The 20,266-nt window shown below is 42.7% G+C and overlaps 1 protein-coding gene across 2 annotated transcripts in view; it reads left to right on the plus strand.

Moving 5' to 3' along the window:
* Positions 1 to 19,726, plus strand: part of HSPA9 (heat shock protein family A (Hsp70) member 9) — a 31,541-nt gene extending 11,815 nt beyond the window's left edge. For both annotated transcript variants that reach the window (XM_069969877.1, XM_069969886.1), the window contains exons 3-17: positions 3,228 to 3,315; positions 7,925 to 8,106; positions 8,543 to 8,667; positions 8,769 to 8,842; positions 9,236 to 9,342; positions 11,077 to 11,239; positions 15,460 to 15,552; positions 15,646 to 15,855; positions 16,111 to 16,338; positions 17,261 to 17,365; positions 17,524 to 17,641; positions 18,134 to 18,228; positions 18,385 to 18,477; positions 18,557 to 18,697; positions 19,264 to 19,726. In XM_069969877.1, coding sequence (XP_069825978.1) covers positions 3,228 to 3,315; positions 7,925 to 8,106; positions 8,543 to 8,667; positions 8,769 to 8,842; positions 9,236 to 9,342; positions 11,077 to 11,239; positions 15,460 to 15,552; positions 15,646 to 15,855; positions 16,111 to 16,338; positions 17,261 to 17,365; positions 17,524 to 17,641; positions 18,134 to 18,228; positions 18,385 to 18,477; positions 18,557 to 18,697; positions 19,264 to 19,332 — 1,891 coding nt within the window. In that variant the 3' untranslated portion in view covers positions 19,333 to 19,726. The remainder of the gene's footprint in view (positions 1 to 3,227; positions 3,316 to 7,924; positions 8,107 to 8,542; positions 8,668 to 8,768; positions 8,843 to 9,235; positions 9,343 to 11,076; positions 11,240 to 15,459; positions 15,553 to 15,645; positions 15,856 to 16,110; positions 16,339 to 17,260; positions 17,366 to 17,523; positions 17,642 to 18,133; positions 18,229 to 18,384; positions 18,478 to 18,556; positions 18,698 to 19,263) is intronic.
* The last annotated feature ends 540 nt before the right edge of the window (positions 19,727 to 20,266 follow it).

Below are 20,266 nucleotides of genomic sequence, written 5' to 3' on the forward strand. Positions count from 1 at the left end.
CATGTAGCAGGGACGGTACCCAAGCCGCTTTTAAAGAGACCGTACCCAAGCCGCTCTTAAAGGGATGGTAACAAAGTCGCTGTGTAAGGGGAATTACATAAGTAGCTCTTAAAGGGACCCAAGTGGCTCTAAATGGGTCCCTTTTAAGAGCGACCTGGGTCCCTTTTAAGAGCGACCTGGGTCCCTTTTTTTAGAGCGACCTGGGTCCCTTTTTTTAGAGCGACCTGGGTCCCTTTTTTTATAGCGACCTGGGTCCCTTTTTTTTAGAGCGACCTGGGTCCCTTTTTTTAGAGCGACCTGGGTCCCTTTTTTTAGAGCGACCTGGGTCCCTTTTTTTAGAGCGACCTGGGTCCCTTTTTTTAGAGCGACCTGGGTCCCTTTTTTTAGAGCGACCTGGGTCCCTTTTTTTAGAGCGACCTGGGTCCCTTTTTTTAGAGCGACCTGGGTCCCTTTTTTTAGAGCGACCTGGGTCCCTTTTTTTTAGAGCGACCTGGGTCCCTTTTTTTAGAGCGACCTGGGTCCTTTTTTTTAGAGCGACCTGGGTCCCTTTTTTTTAGAGCAAAGGGAATCATGTCGGTCTTAAAGGGACGGCACCCAGGATTAAAGTTTCTCTTAAAAGGAAGTCACTGGTAAAGGGGCGCTCTGGAAGTCACTATGTATTTTCCTGGAAATGCAAATCTAGTTTAGGTAGTGATTTCACATATTTATTTGGAACACCATGGGACTACTGGGGGCCTGGTTGGCACTATATTCGGAACACATGCGTCAAATCCCAGTCCTAGGGTTGTATAATATGATCTGGTGAGCAGTGTAAGCAATCATCACTCTGCTAGATTGTCGCTCACTTACTGAGCCTATTACACGGCTCAATAATCACATTCATCAGCCACAGATTAATTTTACACATAGCTCCCAGGAGCTGATGATTTTTAGGTAGTTTTCATTGGCTGGTCATTGTCTTTATTTCGTCGAGTGATAATCTGCCAAATTGGCCTGGTTCGGCAGACTATTGCTCGGAGTAATAGGGCCCTTAGTGTTTTGCCCAGTACATGACCTATATCTTTGAATCTGAGCACTGCAGCATCTCTATGGTCTAAGCATAAGTGTCTTGTTTTTTGGGCTTGTTCTTTTATATTGCTTAACACAGGGCTGTGGATTTGGTAGGCGGCAGCTTCGACTCCTCAATTTTATTAGGTCCGACTCCTTCATAAATGGTCATTCAGACACCAGGGGACGTACTTGTCCAACTAATGTAAAGTAGAACTGGCTCAGCAGCTTTAGTGTAATGTCCTACATGATCCTGGGGGGACTTCTGAGGGAATAAGGCAAAGATATAAAGCAGAGTTTTCTGTGTGTGTGTGTGTGTGTGTGTGTGTGTGTGTGCAGTGGATTCAGCCAGTCTCCAGCCACCATATCCTGAACAACTCAGAACTAGACTAATATTTACATAATTCAAGTTAAGCAAAACTCCCCCCACAGATGGGACAAAGTTGGGAGACCACAAAATGGGGGACAAGGTGTTATTCAGATATAACTGTAGAAGGGTTCTAGTAACAAACCAACAAACATATGAAGGACAACTGAACCTCTAATTAATCAAAGCATAATCTTTATTGATGAGACAGATATAATAAAATAGTAATACAGGAAAGACAATGAATCACGACTGGAAGAGATGTTAAAAACAATAACAACGAACATACAAACGGGGGGTAGTGCAGGTGGACAATAGACAGGATATGGACCCAACACGGGACATAAGTAAAGGTTAGAAACATAACAGTATATCTCCTAGAAAAGATAAATTAACACCCAAAGATCGAGATGACAAACAAAAAAGTTTATTACCGAAGTGGTGGGTGGTAATAATGTCTGCCTGCTACCACCGCCCCTGAGTTTTCTGCGTGTGTGTGCGTGCGTGCGTGCGTGCGCAGTGGATGCAGCCAGTCTCCAGCCAGCATATCCTGAACAACTCAGAACTAGACTAGATGGAGCAGATGGTCTTTTCTGCTGACAATCTTCCAAGTTTCTAACCATTCACTATACACAAAGAAACACTGCTAACAATGTCAGATACCTGTGACCTGTGTCACATGACAAGCCGTGACATCGGCGCGACCCCCGATCACCTGACCGGCCGTGACGCTGCGCCACCCGGAAGTAACGCTGCTCGGATCCAGGTGTAAGGCGCTCCCGCGTGATGTCACCGGAGTGCAGGGGGGAGAGAAGGGAAGCACTTTGAGTGCCCGATGACTCCCAGGATGGTCAGGGGACTCCTGCCCCGAGGAGTACTGATCCCATATGACACCGGAAGGAGGTGACGGGCCCCGATCGATCCAGGTACCTGGCTGCTCCGCAGAGCAGTCTCTCTGCTCCCATCCCTGAAGGGACAGGAGAAACACTGAGGTGGTTGGGAGGGGCTGCCTTTTAAACTTTCTGTTTCCTGTCCCTACAGCGATGGGAGAGGCATCCTCCATTCTGGTGCCTCCATGAGGGAGGATGCGGTGGAAACACTGCTAACAATGCCAGATACCTGTGATATAGAGAGGGTTAGCTATAGTGATTTATCAGCACTCAGTCAGTCAGTCAGTGACTGCAGCTGTGTCCCGCCTCACTCACTGATTGGGCCCATGACATCACAGGATTGGAAGCGTGTTGCACCTTGCACTGTGGGGGTATGGGGATGGGAAAAATGGACTTATTCATTATGACCCCCTGGATTTTTCACTGACACACATGCAGCCTGCTGCAGCCATAGCGCGCGCACACACACAGCCTGCTGCAGCTAAAGCGCACACACACAAAGCATGCTGCAGCCTTAGCACACTGAAGAAGAACACACAATCTTCTCTCAGAGAGAAAACACACACTGAGGACAGAGGTTACTGCTACTCATGGCTTCTCCTCCTTCTCTAGGAAGAGAACACCACTGGTTTCCCCCACACAATGGCCTCTTCCAGCTCAAAAACAAGCTGCCAAATAGAGACCACCAACTTTTTTCTGATCACTCTTATCCAATAGGGCCAGTGCTAAATTACTGATATATGGATGAAACTAAATGTATGTGAGAGGGTTTTTCTGGTTGTTATTAATAAGGGGCTTAGATTGATAGAAAAATTATAAAATTTTGATATATTTTTTTTTTTTAAAGCCGGAGTCAGTACATTTTTAACATAATGTTTACATAGCCCATGCTTGGACTCTAACGCTTGTATTTTGATGTACAGCTCTGAAGCAATTAAAGGAGCAGTTATTGGAATAGATCTGGGAACAACAAATTCCTGTGTTGCTGTTATGGAAGGCAAACAAGCAAAGGTATCGTACAGTAAAGGGTTTGCAGATTTTTTCTTTTTAACCAATTCTGTGCTTGAATGGCTGTGATGATTTTATTTAGTAGTGCCAGATTTAGAAGCTTTTTACTCTGTTTTACCATCCAGGAGTGAGGGGCCCATAGCTTGGGTGTGGGAGGTGGTCAAAAGGCTGAAACCGGCTAAGGCAGCTGTTTTAAGCGATTTGTTTAGCTGCCGTTGACTTAAATGGGAATTGGGTAAGCAGCATAGTTACTTAAACACTAGCATGTGGCGTTAAGCTGTTAATGCTGCATCCATTGTATATTATAGCCACCTCAGCTGTTTTGAGCTTCTGGACCATGTCTGGCAGCCACAGTTAGATTGGAAATCGGCATAAATAAAAAAAACCAATGTAAGATAGACATACGGCACTACCTGTTGGAGGGGACAACCGCACTGTGTGACCGCGTACTCAGACCCGATTCAGCTGGTGGTGCTCAATTGACCCAACAATCTTCGCATAACACAGTCCAAAGAGACCCGAATGTCAAGGTACTCACCACAGCTTCTTAATCAAGTTCGCTTGCTTTATTCACATGTAACACAGATACATAGATGCAGACAGGTGAACGGGCGACAGCCTGTTTCACGTGCTTCACTCGCACGCTTCCTCTCGGCCCTGACGTCACTACGTTGCACAGTCCTTTTAAAGACGTACTAATTACTACATAAATACACACGTCTAAAAATGCACATAACTTATTTAAAAGAACATGGAACGTTACGTAACTTACAGCAGTGATACCAATCAGTAATAACCATGTAGATCGGAACGATCGTTCAGACCCAATGGTCCGAGTGCTTCCGTCTTTAAGATCAGCTCCGTTTCCTTTTTAATCAGCCTCTTGTCTCTACCGCCTCCCACTGGGGAGTTCTTAACCTGCAATAAACCCATAAAGCGCAGTGCAGACGCATTTCCACAGTGCACTGTGCGCATATGTGAGATTACTCTTGGACAGCCTTTACCTGTTCTTAAAGAGCGTACATGTTCGGCAAATCGTTGATACAGTGGGCGGGTGGTCTTCCCAATATAATAGAAACCGCAACTGCATATAAGTGCGTAAACCACAAATGCTGTGCGGCAAGTGATAAAATCACGTACCTGCCATGTTAGACCACCTAGCCGCACTGTATAACTCTCATTAAGATGTCCACAAAAGCTACAATGGCCACATTTGTGATTGCCTTCTAACTTTTTGTGACCCAACCATGTATTTCTGTGTCTCACCTCAAATGAGTTTTTAAACCGTCCCTGAACTAGTTCATCACGAATATTCCTACATCTTTTAAATGCTAGTAGGGGTTTACTTTTAACATATTCCTGTAGTGATTCTTCACCTTCCAGTAAATTCCAATGTCTGTATATTACAGATCTCACTGTTTTATCCATCGGGCTATGTCTTAAAGAGAAGACAAATTTATCCATTTTACTTCCTCTATTCTTCCTCCAATAGATCAACTGGGTACGCTCAAGTGTCCCTGCTCTTAGTCTAGCCTTATCAATGACTTCTTTGGGATACCCACGGTCCAATAGTCTCTCACTGAGATCGTTAGCTTGTTGTTCGTATTGCTCATCACAATTATTGATCCTGCGGAGGCGTATAAACTGACCATATGGTACTGACTGTTTAAAGTGATGGGGGTGATAGCTCTTATAATTTAACAACATATTTGTGGCTGTGCTTTTACGATAACCAGTTACTTTTAGTTCTCCCTGTTGGAGCTCCAAGTGTACATCTAAAAAATCAAGTTTTTTCTCACCATAGATGGCTGTAAATGACATATTATATGTATTAACATTGATGTATTGAACAAATTGGTTAAACTCGTTTTCTGATCCCGCCCACACCAACAGGACGTCATCTATATATCTTAAATACAAGGCGATCTTAGATATAAAGGGGTTCAGTACATTAAAGATAACCTCATCTTCCAGTTCAGCTAGGTATAAGTTTGCGAAAGTAGGAGCCACTGGCGTCCCCATCGCAGTTCCAGCCAGCTGACCAAACCATTGGCCAGCGAACTGGAACGCATTGTGACGGAGGACAAACCCCAGTAGCTCACAAACGTACCCCGCAAATTCTGGTTCGCACCTCCCACTATGTAGGAGTCGACGTCGCACAGCCTGCACACCGGCATCCTGCGGGATGCGGGTGTACAGGCTCTCGACGTCGACACTTGCCAATGACAATCCCTCTGACCACTCAAACTGGTCCAGTATAGCTAGCAGGTCTTTGGTATCCCGTAGAAAGGAGGGGACACCTTTTAACAGTGGACGTAATAGCCAATCAAGGTATTTTGATACCGGTTCTGTAACCGAACCCCGGCCCGCAACGATGGGTCGTCCAGGAGGACGCTCCATCGATTTATGGACCTTGGGGATCCAATACCAATAAGGCTTACTAGGGAACTCCACCATAAGTTTCTCAGCAAATTTCTTGCGCATAAACCCCTTCTCCACCCCCTGTCTTAATAGGGATCTAAGTTTGGTAAGATATCCCGTTGTCGGGTCATTACTCAATTTTTCATATGTGGTCCCATCCCCTAGCAAACGCATAGCTTCTTCCACATAATATTCCTCAGTTAACAGAACCACATTGCCCCCCTTGTCCGCCGGCTTCACTATAATATCTTTCCTGGATTTTAACCATTTCAGTGCCGATAATTCGGCTTCTGACAAATTTTTCTCCGCCTGCGGATAGATCAAAGACTTGACCTCACGCAGTACATTGCGTTCAAATTGATCTAAAAGTGAGCCGGGGGACAAGGGGGGATTAAACATAGACTGTACTGAACCTCTAAAAATCTCCTCCTGAGTGTGTTCATCGGGAGCGATGCCCTGTAGTTCCATAAGTGTAGTCAGTATCTCTCTATCCTGGGAGTCAAAGTGTGGACTGAGGCTAAAGCCCAAAGGGCCTACATATACAGGCTGTTCTGCTATGGGTGTCTCCTGAACAACTAGTTGTGGTTTATTGAAGAAATATTTTTTCAAATTAACTTTCTTATACCACTATGCAATTCTAACTGAAACTGTGTGAAATCAAAATCAGAACCCAAACAAAAATTTAAGCCCTTGGTTAACAAAGAAATACACCCATCTGTTAGTGTTATGTTAGTTAAACCATCACGTTAAACAGTCAGTACCATATGGTCAGTTTATACGCCTCCGCAGGATCAATAATTGTGATGAGCAATACGAACAACAAGCTAACGATCTCAGTAAGAGACTATTGGACCGTGGGTATCCCAAAGAAGTCATTGATAAGGCTAGACTAAGAGCAGGGACACTTGAGCGTACCCAGTTGATCTATCGGAGGAAGAATAGAGGAAGTAAAATGGATAGATTTGTCTTCTCTTTTAGACATAGCCCGATGGATAAAACAGTGAGATCTGTAATATACAGACATTGGAATTTACTGGAAGGTGAAGAATCACTACAGGAATATGTTAAAAGTAAACCCCTACTAGCATTTAAAAGATGTAGGAATATTCGTGATGAACTAGTTCAGGGACGGTTTAAAAACTCATTGGAGGTGAGACACAGAAATACATGGTTGGGTCACAAAAAGTTAGAAGGCAATCACAAATGTGGCCATTGTAGCTTTTGTGGACATCTTAATGAGAGTTATACAGTGCGGCTAGGTGGTCTAACATGGCAGGTACGTGATTTTATCACTTGCCGCACTGCATTTGTGGTTTACGCACTTATATGCAGTTGCGGTTTCTATTATATTGGGAAGACCACCCGCCCACTGTATCAACGATTTGCCGAACATGTACGCTCTTTAAGAACAGGTAAAGGCTGTCCAAGAGTAATCTCACATATGCGCACAGTGCACTGTGGAAATCCGTCTGCACTGCGCTTTATGGGCTTATTGCAGGTTAAGAACTCCCCAGTGGGAGGCGGTAGAGACAAGAGGCTGATTAAAAAGGAAACGGAGCTGATCTTAAAGATGGAAGCACTCGGACCATTGGGTCTGAACGATCGTTCCGATCTACATGGTTATTACTGATTGGTATCACTGCTGTAAGTTATGTAACGTTCCATGTTCTTTTAAATAAGTTATGTGCATTTTTAGATGTGTGTATTTATGTAGTAATTAGTACGTCTTTAAAAGGACTGTGCAACGTAGTGACGTCAGGGCCGAGAGGAAGCGTGCGAGTGAAGCACGTGAAACAGGCTGTCGCCCGTTCACCTGTCTGCATCTATGTATCTGTGTTACATGTGAATAAAGCAAGCGAACTTGATTAAGAAGCTGTGGTGAGTGCCTTGACATTCGGGTCTCTTTGGACTGTGTTATAAATAAAAAAACACAACTTGATTGGTCAGGCTTTCTCTCCTGATGCCCCCACTAAACTGGAGGAGTCAGGAGAAGGGTGTGTTAGCACATTTCACTCCCCAGCTTGCATCCCTATCTTGCCAAGTGGGGCAAGTTTGCCCCAGCAACTTGACTGCCTGGTGTGTTGCGTCTCTTCGTGCCAAAATGTGGATAGCATGTGGGATGGCATCGTGGGAGCAACCCTTTAACCCAGCATTGGTCTGTCTTCAATGTGTTGTGGGTTTTCTTTTGCAGGTGCTGGAAAATGCAGAAGGTGCCAGGACCACTCCTTCGGTTGTTGCTTTTTCTGCAGATGGGGAGCGCTTGGTTGGAATGCCTGCAAAACGCCAGGCAGTTACCAATCCCAACAACACTTTGTACGCAACAAAGCGTCTTATCGGACGTCGATTTGATGACCCTGAAGTTAAAAAAGACATGTATGTATACAATGCAGTGCTTGACAAATGCTCCTTAACATGATAAAGTGAATATATTAATTTATTAACCTTAAAGGGCTACTCCAGCATATTTTTTTCCTTTCAAATCACCTGCTTTCAGGAAGTTATATAGATTGTACTCCCTGCAGGACATACAGCAGCTGATATGTACTTTAAGACTGAAGATTTTTAAATAGAAGTTTACAAACTATGTAACTTCCTGGTGATTTAAAAGACCAGGTGATTTAAAAGGGAAAAAAAATCAGCTGGAGCACCCCTTTAAAAAAACAATGATTTAGAGTTATATTAGTTTGTATGGGCATGACTCCACCGCAGTCTGTTTATAATGTGTTTTCATGGTTATGCATTATTTGCTGCTAGTACATAAGCAAAGAATGTTGTACACTTTCTTAATGTATTAATTTATGTTCCTTAGCAAAAATGTTCCTTTCAAGATTGTCCGTGCATCAAATGGGGATGCCTGGGTGGAAGCACATGGAAAGCTCTACTCCCCCAGTCAGATCGGTGCATTTGTACTTATGAAAATGAAAGAGACGGCTGGTGAGTTAGTCTCGGTTATTTTGGTTCTTACCTAAAAATTTCTTTAAAAAAAAACAAAACCTAAATGGTGTAACCTTTTATATATTTTTCTGTTTACCTAGAAAACTACCTGGGCCATTCAGCGAAGAATGCAGTTATTACTGTTCCTGCTTATTTCAATGACTCCCAAAGGCAGGTAAGTCTTCATGGTAGCCAGAAATTGAAGGTAGAAAACTATTTCCTAAGGTTTATGTTTAGTAATAAAAAAATAAACGGTAAGGCCCTTTTTACATAAAAAATTTATCAGGCTGATGAATAACACAGGTCACTGCTTGTGGCCAAAACTGCACTTCCATTGACTGATCAATAACTTTGTAAATACACTGCAGCCAGTAATAAGCCAACTATGGAGATTATTATCATTATCTATTGATGTATGGCTGACAATGATGGGCCACACGAATGATACAGCCGATCAGAACTTTTTAGATTACTCTTACCTTTGAATGTGAAGCTACTTTGAATTTCCGCTGGTATAAATGGTTTCCTGGGTATAAATGTTTCACCACCTTAATGTTTTCATTTTTAGGCAACAAAAGATGCTGGGCAGATCGCGGGGCTCAATGTTTTGAGGGTCATAAATGAACCAACTGCTGCTGCTCTTGCTTATGGCTTGGATAAGTCTGATGATAAAGTGTAAGTTCATACTTTTACCTGTATTTAACTATTTTCTAAAATATTAAATCTTTTGTGATAAATGAAGCTACCGCATAACTAGGGGAGGTTTCTACTTGTGTTTACTAGAGTTGAGTGAACTTTGGGCACGCTTGGGTTTCTCAGAACCGGAGCGTGCGGCATTTGATTAGTTGTGGCTGTTGAAGGTGGATACAACCCTAAACTTACTTGGAATACAGCCTATGGCTATATGTATGTTTTCCAGGACTTCCTAGGGCTGCATCCAACTTCAGAACCACCAGTAATCAAATGCCGCATACTCTGTATCTGACGAACCCGACTGTGACTGCATCCATTGACCTATGACTGCATTTAGACCTAAATATCAAAAGCGTTATGTTTTGAACCACATAAAGGGCTTGACGAAATACCTTATATTGGTCAAAATGAGAGCGTGGGAAGATCAATGCCTCTACGACATGTAAGAGGGTTTTTCTTTTTACAGTGACAGATAGACTTTAAGGTTATGTTCCCACACAGTATTTTTGCTCAGTATGTTGCAACCAAAAGCAGGAGTGGATTGAAAATACAGAGAGGCTATGTTCACACACTGTTGAAATTGAATTGATGGCCATCATTTAATGGCAGAAAACTTCTGTTATTTCTCAGTTGTGTCATTGGGGGACACGGACACAGTAAGTATAGGCTGGTGCCACTTGGAGGCGACTCTCTAAGATCTGAAAAAAGTGCTAACTTCTACCTGCCTATACGACCCCACAGGCAGTAAGCTAAGCCAGTTTAAGCTTAGTGTCTGTAGGCGGTACACACTGCTGCAGGTTTACCTTTCTTTTTTTGTTTTAGTTTATTTATTTTTTGTACATTCTCTCCTTCTAGGTGGAAGCCTGGACCTTAGTGGCCATGCTTCCTCAGCGGAGCAGGGTTCAACAGTAGTGCTGTTTACCATACCCTAGGTCCAGAAGAAAAGTGGCCACATGAGTATCCCTTCCAAGCTGATTCAGTTGAGAAGTGGGACAAGGCCCCTTAAGTAGATACCCCTCCCCCTTTTCTTGCTTATCTAAGACTACCATACCCACATCCAGTGAGTCATCCTTCCACGATCCCTTGGATCACAGTGTTGAAAACTTTGCTAGATATTCCTTTGAGGCTGCTGGCTCCTCCCTTAGACTGATTCTTACTTCTACCTGGGTCAGCTGGGCTTCCACCAATGGGCCCGTCAATTGCCCCAGGGCATTCTGTCAGATGCCCTTCAAGAAGAATTGGTCTTTCTCCCCTCTCAGCTCCCTTCAGCTGGCAAATATCTCTGTGAGGCCTCCATGGACACCGCACATCTTGCCTCCTCCGTCGCCGTTCGCACGTCTGACTTAAATCTTGGTCTGCAGAGTCTGTCTAAACATTCCTTATTTTCCTTGCCTTTTCTTGGGTCTTTTCTCTTTGGCGCAAAGCTAGATGAGATCATCAAGGACGCTACAGGAGGAAAAAGCTCCCATATCCCTTAGGCCAGGCCCTGCCGTTCGGGTCCCTCCAGATGTTCCTCTGCCAGACTTTGGCCAGCCATCCACTCAATTTCAACAGTGTGTGAACTTTCTGTGTTTTCAATCCACTGCTGGTTTTGATTGCAAAATACTGTGTGGGAACATAGCATAAAACAGCACACACATAAATTTCACTTTTTTTCTTTTTGTATTTAAGTGCTCATATGTAGGAAAATGTTCTACAATTTTTTTTTTCCTGCAGCATTGCAGTCTATGATCTTGGAGGTGGTACATTCGATATTTCCATCCTGGAGATCCAAAAAGGTGTATTTGAAGTAAAATCAACAAATGGTGACACTTTCCTTGGAGGAGAAGATTTTGACCAAGCTTTGTTGGAACACATTGTAAAGCAGTTCAAAAGAGAGGTTGGTATATATTGCCAGTATAATATACTTGGTTATTAACAAAATTATATGGATGGTGCTAGGTATGAACTGTAAACAGTAAGGATCATGCTCCGCCTCATAACACTTGGTTGGGTTCCCAGTAACAGTACAGATACACATAGTGTAACAGCTGCGGAGTACAGAGAACTATCAGCATCTACTACAGTAAGGAAGTTAAACCAAAATACAGTCCATTTAAGAGTGTGTGGTGACAGCGCGATCCACTACCTGGCTGGCCACTAATTCAGACAATGTCGCCTCATAGACTAGGGGTCTTTTTACACAGAAAGACTTATCTGACAGATTAGCCATTGGCCATTGGCTCCTAACGTGAAAAATTTAGGCGCCAAATAGAATATTTGGTCGCCAACATTTTAAAACATGTAAAATTATGTTATGTTAAATGGGACTTACTGTGTGCAGAGGCCACGGCAGCATCCTCCTCCTTTAGATTCTTTCTTTTCTTAGTTTGAAAACGTTCAACATGGAAACTTGCAACTTGACAACCATATACCCCCCTGCTGCCGGTGTGTTCCCTCAGCCAGCTGCTATCTTACTGGCAATGATCTACTATATATATATAGCCCCCGGCAGCCGATGACATATAGCCCCTGTGGCAATGTATATGGGAAGTGGTACTGTGCAGTGTATACATGCACACACACTGAGGGAAGTGGTACTGTGCAGTATATATACATACACAGACACTGAGGGAAGTGGTACTGTGCAGTGTATATACATACACAGACACTGAGGGAAGTGGTACTGTGCGGTGTATACATACAGACACTGAGGGAAGTGGTACTGTGCAGTGTATATACATACAGACACTGAGGGAAGTGGTACTGTGCAGTGTATATACATACAGACACTGAGGGAAGTGGTACTGTGCAGTGTATATACATACAGACACTGAGGGAAGTGGTACTGTGCAGTGTAATTACATACAGACACTGAGGGAAGTGGTACTGTGCAGTGTATATACATACAGACACTGAGGGAAGTGGTACTGTGCAGTGTATATACATACAGACACTGAGGGAAGTGGTACTGTGCAGTGTATATACATACAGACACTGAGGGAAGTGGTACTGTGCAGTGTATATACATACAGACACTGAGGGAAGTGGTACTGTGCAGTCTATATATACAGACACTGAGGGAAGTGGTACTGTGCAGTCTATATATACAGACACTGAGGGAAGTGGTACTGTGCAGTCTATACATACCTCCCCCCCCCTCCCTCGCACCCCACATGCACTGACTACCGCACCTGGCCGCCATCACAACATACACTACCAATCAGCCGCCCAGGCCGCGGTCCCCCCACACAGATTAATGGCCGGCCGCCACCCCTGCCGTCCCTCCGGTTGTACTCACACACACTATCCACAATCTTGGTGCCGCTGGGGTGCACTTGAAGAACCGCCGGGTGAGGAGAGGCGCTGGAGGAGTGTGGCGCCTCTGCGGCCGTCCGTCCAATGAATGACGGACGTGCTGGATGACGTCACTGGAGAAGCGTGTCCCCGCACACGTCATCCAGCACGTCCGTCATTCATTGGACGGACGGCCGCAGAGGCGCCACGTGCTTCGGTGCAGCGTGCGGAAGGTGGAAGTCCTTAAAGAGACAGCCGCTGCCGGGGCCAGTCGCAAATGGCGCCCGGATTAATAAATCTGGGCGCCATTTGCAAGATATCAGTCGCATTGGCGACCATTTTGGTCCCTGTTGGGTGCTCAATACTGGAGATGAACATTTCCTGATGCTCGGGCGCTCGTTTTGAGTAACGAACCCCATTAAAGTCAATGGGAAACTCAAGCATTTTTGCGGGGGACAAAAGCTCTGCACAAGGAAGGTTGCCTGGAAACCTCAGAAAATGATGTAAAGAAGATGGAAATGGACAGGAAACAGTAGGGGCAGCATGCATGGATGCCTCTGGGGCTGCCTAATCTCAACATTATGCCAAATTATGGACAACAGCCGGGTGGTGGCCCTCAGTACAATTTAAAAAAATTGTTATCCCTTAGAAGGACTGTCGGGTTCTTCATGTCGGATTCCTTCTTAACCGCACTCTTAATTCCCTGCCTATCACTCTCCCTGATAGGCAGCAGCTGTCTCCCCAATCTCTTCCAGCCTGCGTCTGACACGAGCACCACGGGACCTGATTCTTATATGCCCAGGTCCTCTGATCTGGCAAGCCAATCGCTGCTATTGACATGTAGGGTTCCCACGTGATGCCACCAGCTCACAAAGACTCTCCTGCATGACGATTGGCTAAAAAAAGCCACCAAACATGCAGGAAGAGGAAGATGCCATTGTCTTGAGTATCACGAGATGATCGTCCGAGTAACGGGCACCATCAAGTACCCTAATACTCGAACGAGTACCAAGCTCGGACGAGCATGCTCTCTCCTCTCTAAAGCCAAAGCTAGGAACAGACTATAAACAGCGAACAGGTCATAAAGGAAAAATTTTGATTTTTTTTTTTTCCTCTTTTCAAATCCATTCCTGGTTTTGGCTTCAGTGATCTGTCAGATAAATCTATCTGTGTAAAAGGACCCTTAGGGCCTTAGGATCTTAGGGTGCCGATACACAGAAAGATTTATCTTGACAGATTTTTGAAGCCAAATCCAGGAACAGACTATAAACTGAGATCAGGTCATAAAGGAAAAAGTGGGATCTATCCTCTTTTCAAATTCATTCCTGGCCTTTGCTTCCAAAATCTGTCAGATGAATCTCTCTGTGTAAAGGCACCCTTGCACGGCCTGATCACTATAGTAAACGAGTGCTGATCTGCTATCCGTTAGCAATGTCTGTGCAGTCCTCGATTTTAAAATTACCTGCCCACGCTCCCCAGTGTTCTTTGTTTCTTTTTTCTCCCTGCAGCCTCTGGTGCAACTTCATAGCTGGACTGTGAAATGACAGGCCGCTCAGCCAATCACTGGCCGCAGTGGTCCCGTCCCGGCCAGTGATTGGCTGAGCAGCCTATCACTTCAGAGACCAGCTATAAAATTGCAGCGGTGGCTGCAGGGAGCAAGGAGAAGTGAACACTGGGGAGTTTAACAGGTAAGGTATGAACTTTATTTTATTTACAGATTCATCAGCAGATGATTTTAGGTCATGACCTAAAGACACGATCAGCTGTTGATCATTGTCCCCGGCTGATTGGTGTCTTTATTACACGGAGGCATGATCTGCCAATTTGGCAGATTATCGCTTTATGTAATAGGGTTCTTTTAAAGGGGTTATCTAGCGCTACAAAAACATGGCCAGTTTCTTCCAGTGACAGCAAGACTTTTGTCTTCAGTTTGGCTGGAGTTTTGCAACTCTGTTCCTTTGAAGTGAATGGAACTTTATTGCAAACCACACCCAAACTGGGGACAAGAGTCATGTTGTCTATGGAAGAAATTGGCCATGCTTTTTCTAACATTGGATAACCCCTTTAAATTGTCAGAATTGGCTGTTGCAGAGTACCACTGTGATAAATAACTTTTGACATGCCTTATGACTTGTCAAAAAGTTATTTTTCATGATAGGTATTTAAAAAAAAAAACCATCAAAAAATGGTGCATGCATAGCATGAACGGGAATTGTTTTCATACACTGCTCAAAAAAATAAAGGGAACACTTAAACAACAAAACTCCAAGTAAGGGTCGATTTACACAGAAAGATTATCTGCCAAAGATTTGAAGCCAAAGCCAGGAATTGATTTGAAAAGAGGAGACATCTCAGGCTTTCCTTAATGACCTGATCTCTGTTTATAGTCTGTTTCTGGCTTTGGCTTGAAATCTTTGGCAGATAATGTTTCTGTGTAAATGGACCCTTTATCAAACTTCTGTGAAAATCACACTGTTCACTTAGGAAGCAACACTGATTGCCAATCAATTTCACATGCTGTTTCGCGAATGGAATAAACAGGTAAAAATTTTTAGCAATAAGCAAGACACACTCAATAAAGTAGTGGTTCTGCAGGTGAGGACCACAGACCACTTCTCAGTACCTATACTTTCTGGCTGATGTTTAAGTTACTTTTGAATGTTGGTGGTGCTTTCACACTCGTGGTAGCATAAGACTGACTCTACAACCCACAGAAGTGGCTCAGGTAGTGCAGCTAAGCCAGGATAGCACATCAGAGCAAGCTGTGGCAAGAAGTTGTTTTTTTTTTTTTTTTTTTCTTAATATTCGGTTTTCTTCTTTCAGACTGGTGTAGATTTATTAAAAGACAACATGGCTCTACAAAGGGTCAGAGAAGCTGCTGAAAAGGCAAAATGTGAGCTTTCTTCCTCTGTGCAGGTGGGTACAGTGTTTGCATTTGCTCTTAAAAGTTGTATTATCTTTGATAATACAGAGTTTAGTTAAAAACAATAATCCTTTTTTTTTTTGTAGACTGACATAAACCTGCCATACCTTACCATGGATTCTTCTGGACCCAAGCACTTGAATATGAAGCTGACCCGTGCTCAGTTTGAGGGGATTGTGGCTGATTTGATTAAAAGAACTATTGCACCGAGCCAGAAAGCCATGCAAGATGCTGAAGTCAGCAAGAGCGACATTGGAGAGGTGCTCCTAGTTGGGGGCATGACCAGGATGCCGAAGGTAAAAAAAACCATTTGGAAATGTTATAAGGTCCACATTCAGTGAGAAACATCCATTTCTCGTTTTAGTGTCCTTTGAGTCCAGAGTATTTAGGGCTAGTTCTGTTTCTCTCCAGTATATTCAAATAGCATGTTACATAAATTACATCACATAACATATAGTACTTTATATCCTAAAAGCATTATATGTATGTCATAATACTCTGTTCTTATTACACCAGGCTATAACATGTTTTTTTTTGTATGATCTATGTAGGTTCAGCAGACTGTACAAGACTTGTTTGGTCGTGCTCCAAGCAAAGCTGTTAATCCTGATGAGGCTGTTGCCATTGGAGCTGCTATTCAGGGTGGAGTATTGGCTGGAGATGTTACAGATGTTTTGCTGTTGGATGTCACTCCCCTGTCTCTTGGAATTGAGACATTGGGTGGAGTCTTCACTAAGTTAATTGGCAGAAACACCACTATACCAACAAAGAAGAGCCAGGTAAAATGTCACATAACTGTAAATAGTTATTAACCACTGAAAATTGCATTGAAAAGCAGTCTTTAGGGTGATCTCCAATAAGAAAACAGTCCCTGATTTGTTGGAGCTGCCAGGGGAGTATAGGCAACCTAGTACATATCTGGTGGACTTTTTCCACGGAATAAGTCACTATGGCAACTGATTCATATACTCATAGAGGGAGATTTTCAAACATGGTGTAAATTGAAACTGGCTCAGTTGCCCCTAGCAACCAATCAGATTCCTCCTTTCATTTTCCAAAGAGTCTGTGAGGAATGAAAAGTGGTATCTGATTGGTTGCTAGGGGCAACTGAGCCAGTTTCACTTTACACCATGTTTGATAAATCTCCCCCATAGAGCATAGTCTATGCATAAAGACCACCTGGAACCCAGGAATAGCATTACTAGGATTGGGAATTGATGATTAACATGTCTCAGACAAAACAATTGCAATGCATGTTTTTTTGACCACCCAGAACAGCATTGCAAAGAAATGCAAAAGTAGTCATCTTCCTAGTATAGAAGGAATTGTGGCAGTAGTACGCTTTAACCATCAAATGGCATCCATAGCATGTAGATTAAATTCCCTTCCTCAGATAATAGGTGGGCCAAATGGTGGGACTTCTGCTCAGCACCTAGAGTTATGGTGTAAATGTCATTTTTGTGTCCAAGTATCACTCGTTTGCTTGATAGGTTTTATTTCATTTCCTATGTATGGTATTTCTCCAACCACACTCTGCAGGATATGTAATATTGTTTGTTGTACTGTTATGTTTTTACTTCTTATGCAACATCTAATCTCGTATCTCCAAATGGGCAAGCTGTTTTAAGGTAGCTTTTGTGATTTGCTATTTGATTTGATACTGTATATAGTAAATAGTAACATCTCAATTTGGTTGTCTAGGTATTCTCCACTGCTGCTGATGGACAGACCCAGGTGGAGATTAAAGTCTGCCAAGGTGAAAGAGAAATGGCTTCTGACAACAAACTACTTGGACAGTTCACACTAGTAAGTGGTCATGGTTAAATGAGTCTTTTTCTTTGTTAGTCTTAGATTTGAGGGACACTGGGATTGGAGTATCAAAAAAACCTTCTAACTCTTGAAACATTGTCATATACTGTAAGGATCCCCACTTAACAAAGTCTTTTTATTTTTATGCTTCTTAGGTAGGAATTCCCCCTGCACCTCGTGGTGTTCCTCAGATAGAAGTTACTTTTGACATAGATGCCAATGGAATTGTACATGTATCCGCAAAAGACAAAGGAACTGGCCGCGAGCAGCAAAGTATGTGCATTTTGCCTGTTCTATTTATTGTTAATTGCATTTTCCCTCCCCGCCTGGCATTCATCCACCTTGGTATAAATATAGTAGACTTATGTTCTTTTGGATATTCATAAAGTTAGTGTCCCTGTACCTGGCTGCTTATTTATTATTATTACATGTCAGAGACACGTCAATAATTTTAAATCCGGGTCTTGGGTGTTCAGACCCCCATTGATCATTAAAATGAGCTAGGTTAAGCGTATGGCTGTGTGCTGCTTCTTCCCTCCCCAGCTCTCTGCAATCCTGTGTCACTACATCATAAGTCTATAGAGCCTCCTCCTCCTGCAATAAGATGGAGTAAGCTGGGGAATAAAATGCACAGCCATTCGCTTCTCATGGCTTGTTCAAACAATCGGTGTGGGTCTAAACACCCAGACCCCGACAATCAAAGCTTTTCTTTTTTTAATGCTGCACTAAATCATAAAGATATTAATATTTCTATTTTTTTTTCAGTTGTCATCCAGTCTTCAGGTGGACTTAGCAAGGATGATATTGAGAATATGGTGAAAAATGCTGAGAAGTATGCAGAGGAAGATAGAAGGCGAAAGGTAAGTATTTAATAGGAATTTGTTGTCACAAAATGACCTATTGTTTAAATCAATTATTAATTGTAAAAAATTGAAAAATAGTTTTTTAACTGTAACTATTTAGTCACTTTGTGTTGACCAATAGTGTGTGTGTTGTTTTTTTGGGGGGCATTCTAGGAACGTGTTGAAGCAGTGAATAACGCAGAAGGTATTATTCATGATACAGAGTCCAAGATGGAGGAATTCAAAAGCCAACTGCCAGAAAATGAGGTTTGTGCTTGTAACAAATTCTGTGTTAGTTTTTTGTTGTCTTTCAAAACTTCTTACACCGTCATATTTATTTTACCAGTGCAACAAGCTGAAGGAGGAAATAAGCAAAATGAAAGAGCTTTTGGCAAGAAAAGATTCAGAAACTGGAGAAAGCATCAAACAGGCAGCATCATCACTTCAACAGGCTTCATTGAAGTTATTTGAACTTGCATACAAAAAGGTAATAATCCTATAATTACTTAGCTAGGGCCCCATTACGCCAAACAATTATCTTATGAACTTGGCCGATTATCGTCCATAAAGGAATCGTTTGGTGTAGAAAGTCATTTTAAATTTATTTTAAAACATGACCTATCAAAACAACAACTATGGCATGTAATAGCACAGACAGTGAGTCGGGAACAAGGAGTAAACGAGTGCTGACCTGACAGGCCGGTGCTCGCTTGCCCTTTAATATCAGGTTTTGTAATACGGCCCTTTGTACCAAGTGAGGTCAGTGTTCTGTTTTGTTAGACAGATGTAGCATTTGTTTTTGTTTGACTTATAACCCCGTCCCAACCCATGATGTACAATTACATCATGTTTTGGGTGAGTATGGTGCGGGCTCATGAGGCAAGCTCACTCTTTATCCAGCTGATGCAGACAGCTGACACTATTAATGACTGGCACCCAGGATTCATCCAGTGCTGGTCAGTTAACTGTTCGGATGCATCTTTTTGCTGTGGATCAGTGGCCTGATCGATATTCCTGCAATGATATGCGTTTCTTTACTTATATTTTTTTCAGATGGCATCAGAGAGGGAGAGTTCTGGAACTAGTGAACCAAAGGCTGAGCAGAAAGAAGATAAGCAATAAAGCAATAGTACAAGTTGAATTGTGGCTTGGGAGCCAATTTCCATAGGGATGTCCTGAGCAGATATGTTCAAATGTTAAATGTTCTACTGTGTTTTGGCAGTACTCTATATAATTTCTTTACCAAATTGAATGTCCACACTTTTTTCTCTCTGATTTCCCTAGCCATTCCCCATTTTGCATTAACCATGCATCTTTGGCCTATGTAGACTTTTTTTTTTTTTTTACTATATTTCCTTCATTTATCTTGGCTCAACAATTTTGTTTTATACTGTATAGAAGTTTGAGAGTCTGTTGTACATTTCACATTAATGCCTCATATTTGAGGCAGTATTGTGCAAGTCAAACTTAAGTTATGCTAAATCATTATACACATTAAAATACTGGCTTAACAGTGTCTGGTGGAATCCATCTTTTTCTCGCATATATAATATATTTAATAAAAACTGAAGCAGCAGTTGGCAGTTTTTCTGAAAAGGTGTTTCATGTAACCACTGTTTACTGGAAGACATCTAGAGATCTTCTCTTAACAGAATGTTTTTGTTTTTTTGTGTGTCACATAGCATGTGCCTAAACAGCAGTTTATGGTTACGTGGGTTCTGCCACTTTCAGGAGAAATTGTGTAAGAAGAACTTTTTTGGTGCTTATACAGTGTTTAATAAATGAAATTGTCAGCTAAAAGGACATCTTAATGGAAAGAAATGGAATTTCCTTTGCATAGTGCCTAAAAACTATTCCAGTAAAATCTGCTCTGAAAATCCAAAACTTTACTTTTTCCCTTTTAGGGCATGTGCACACTGAGGAAAAGGCGAGGAATTAGGTGGGGAATTGAAGAGGAATTTCAGCTTGAAATTCCTCCCGTAAAATATGTACAGAGCAATGTCCCATTGTGTTCAATGGGTTTTCTGCTCTGTTGTTCACACTGCAGAATTTTCTG

The sequence above is a fragment of the Dendropsophus ebraccatus genome, chromosome 1, assembly GCF_027789765.1.
Source record: "Dendropsophus ebraccatus isolate aDenEbr1 chromosome 1, aDenEbr1.pat, whole genome shotgun sequence".
Taxonomy (NCBI): Eukaryota; Metazoa; Chordata; class Amphibia; order Anura; family Hylidae; genus Dendropsophus; species Dendropsophus ebraccatus.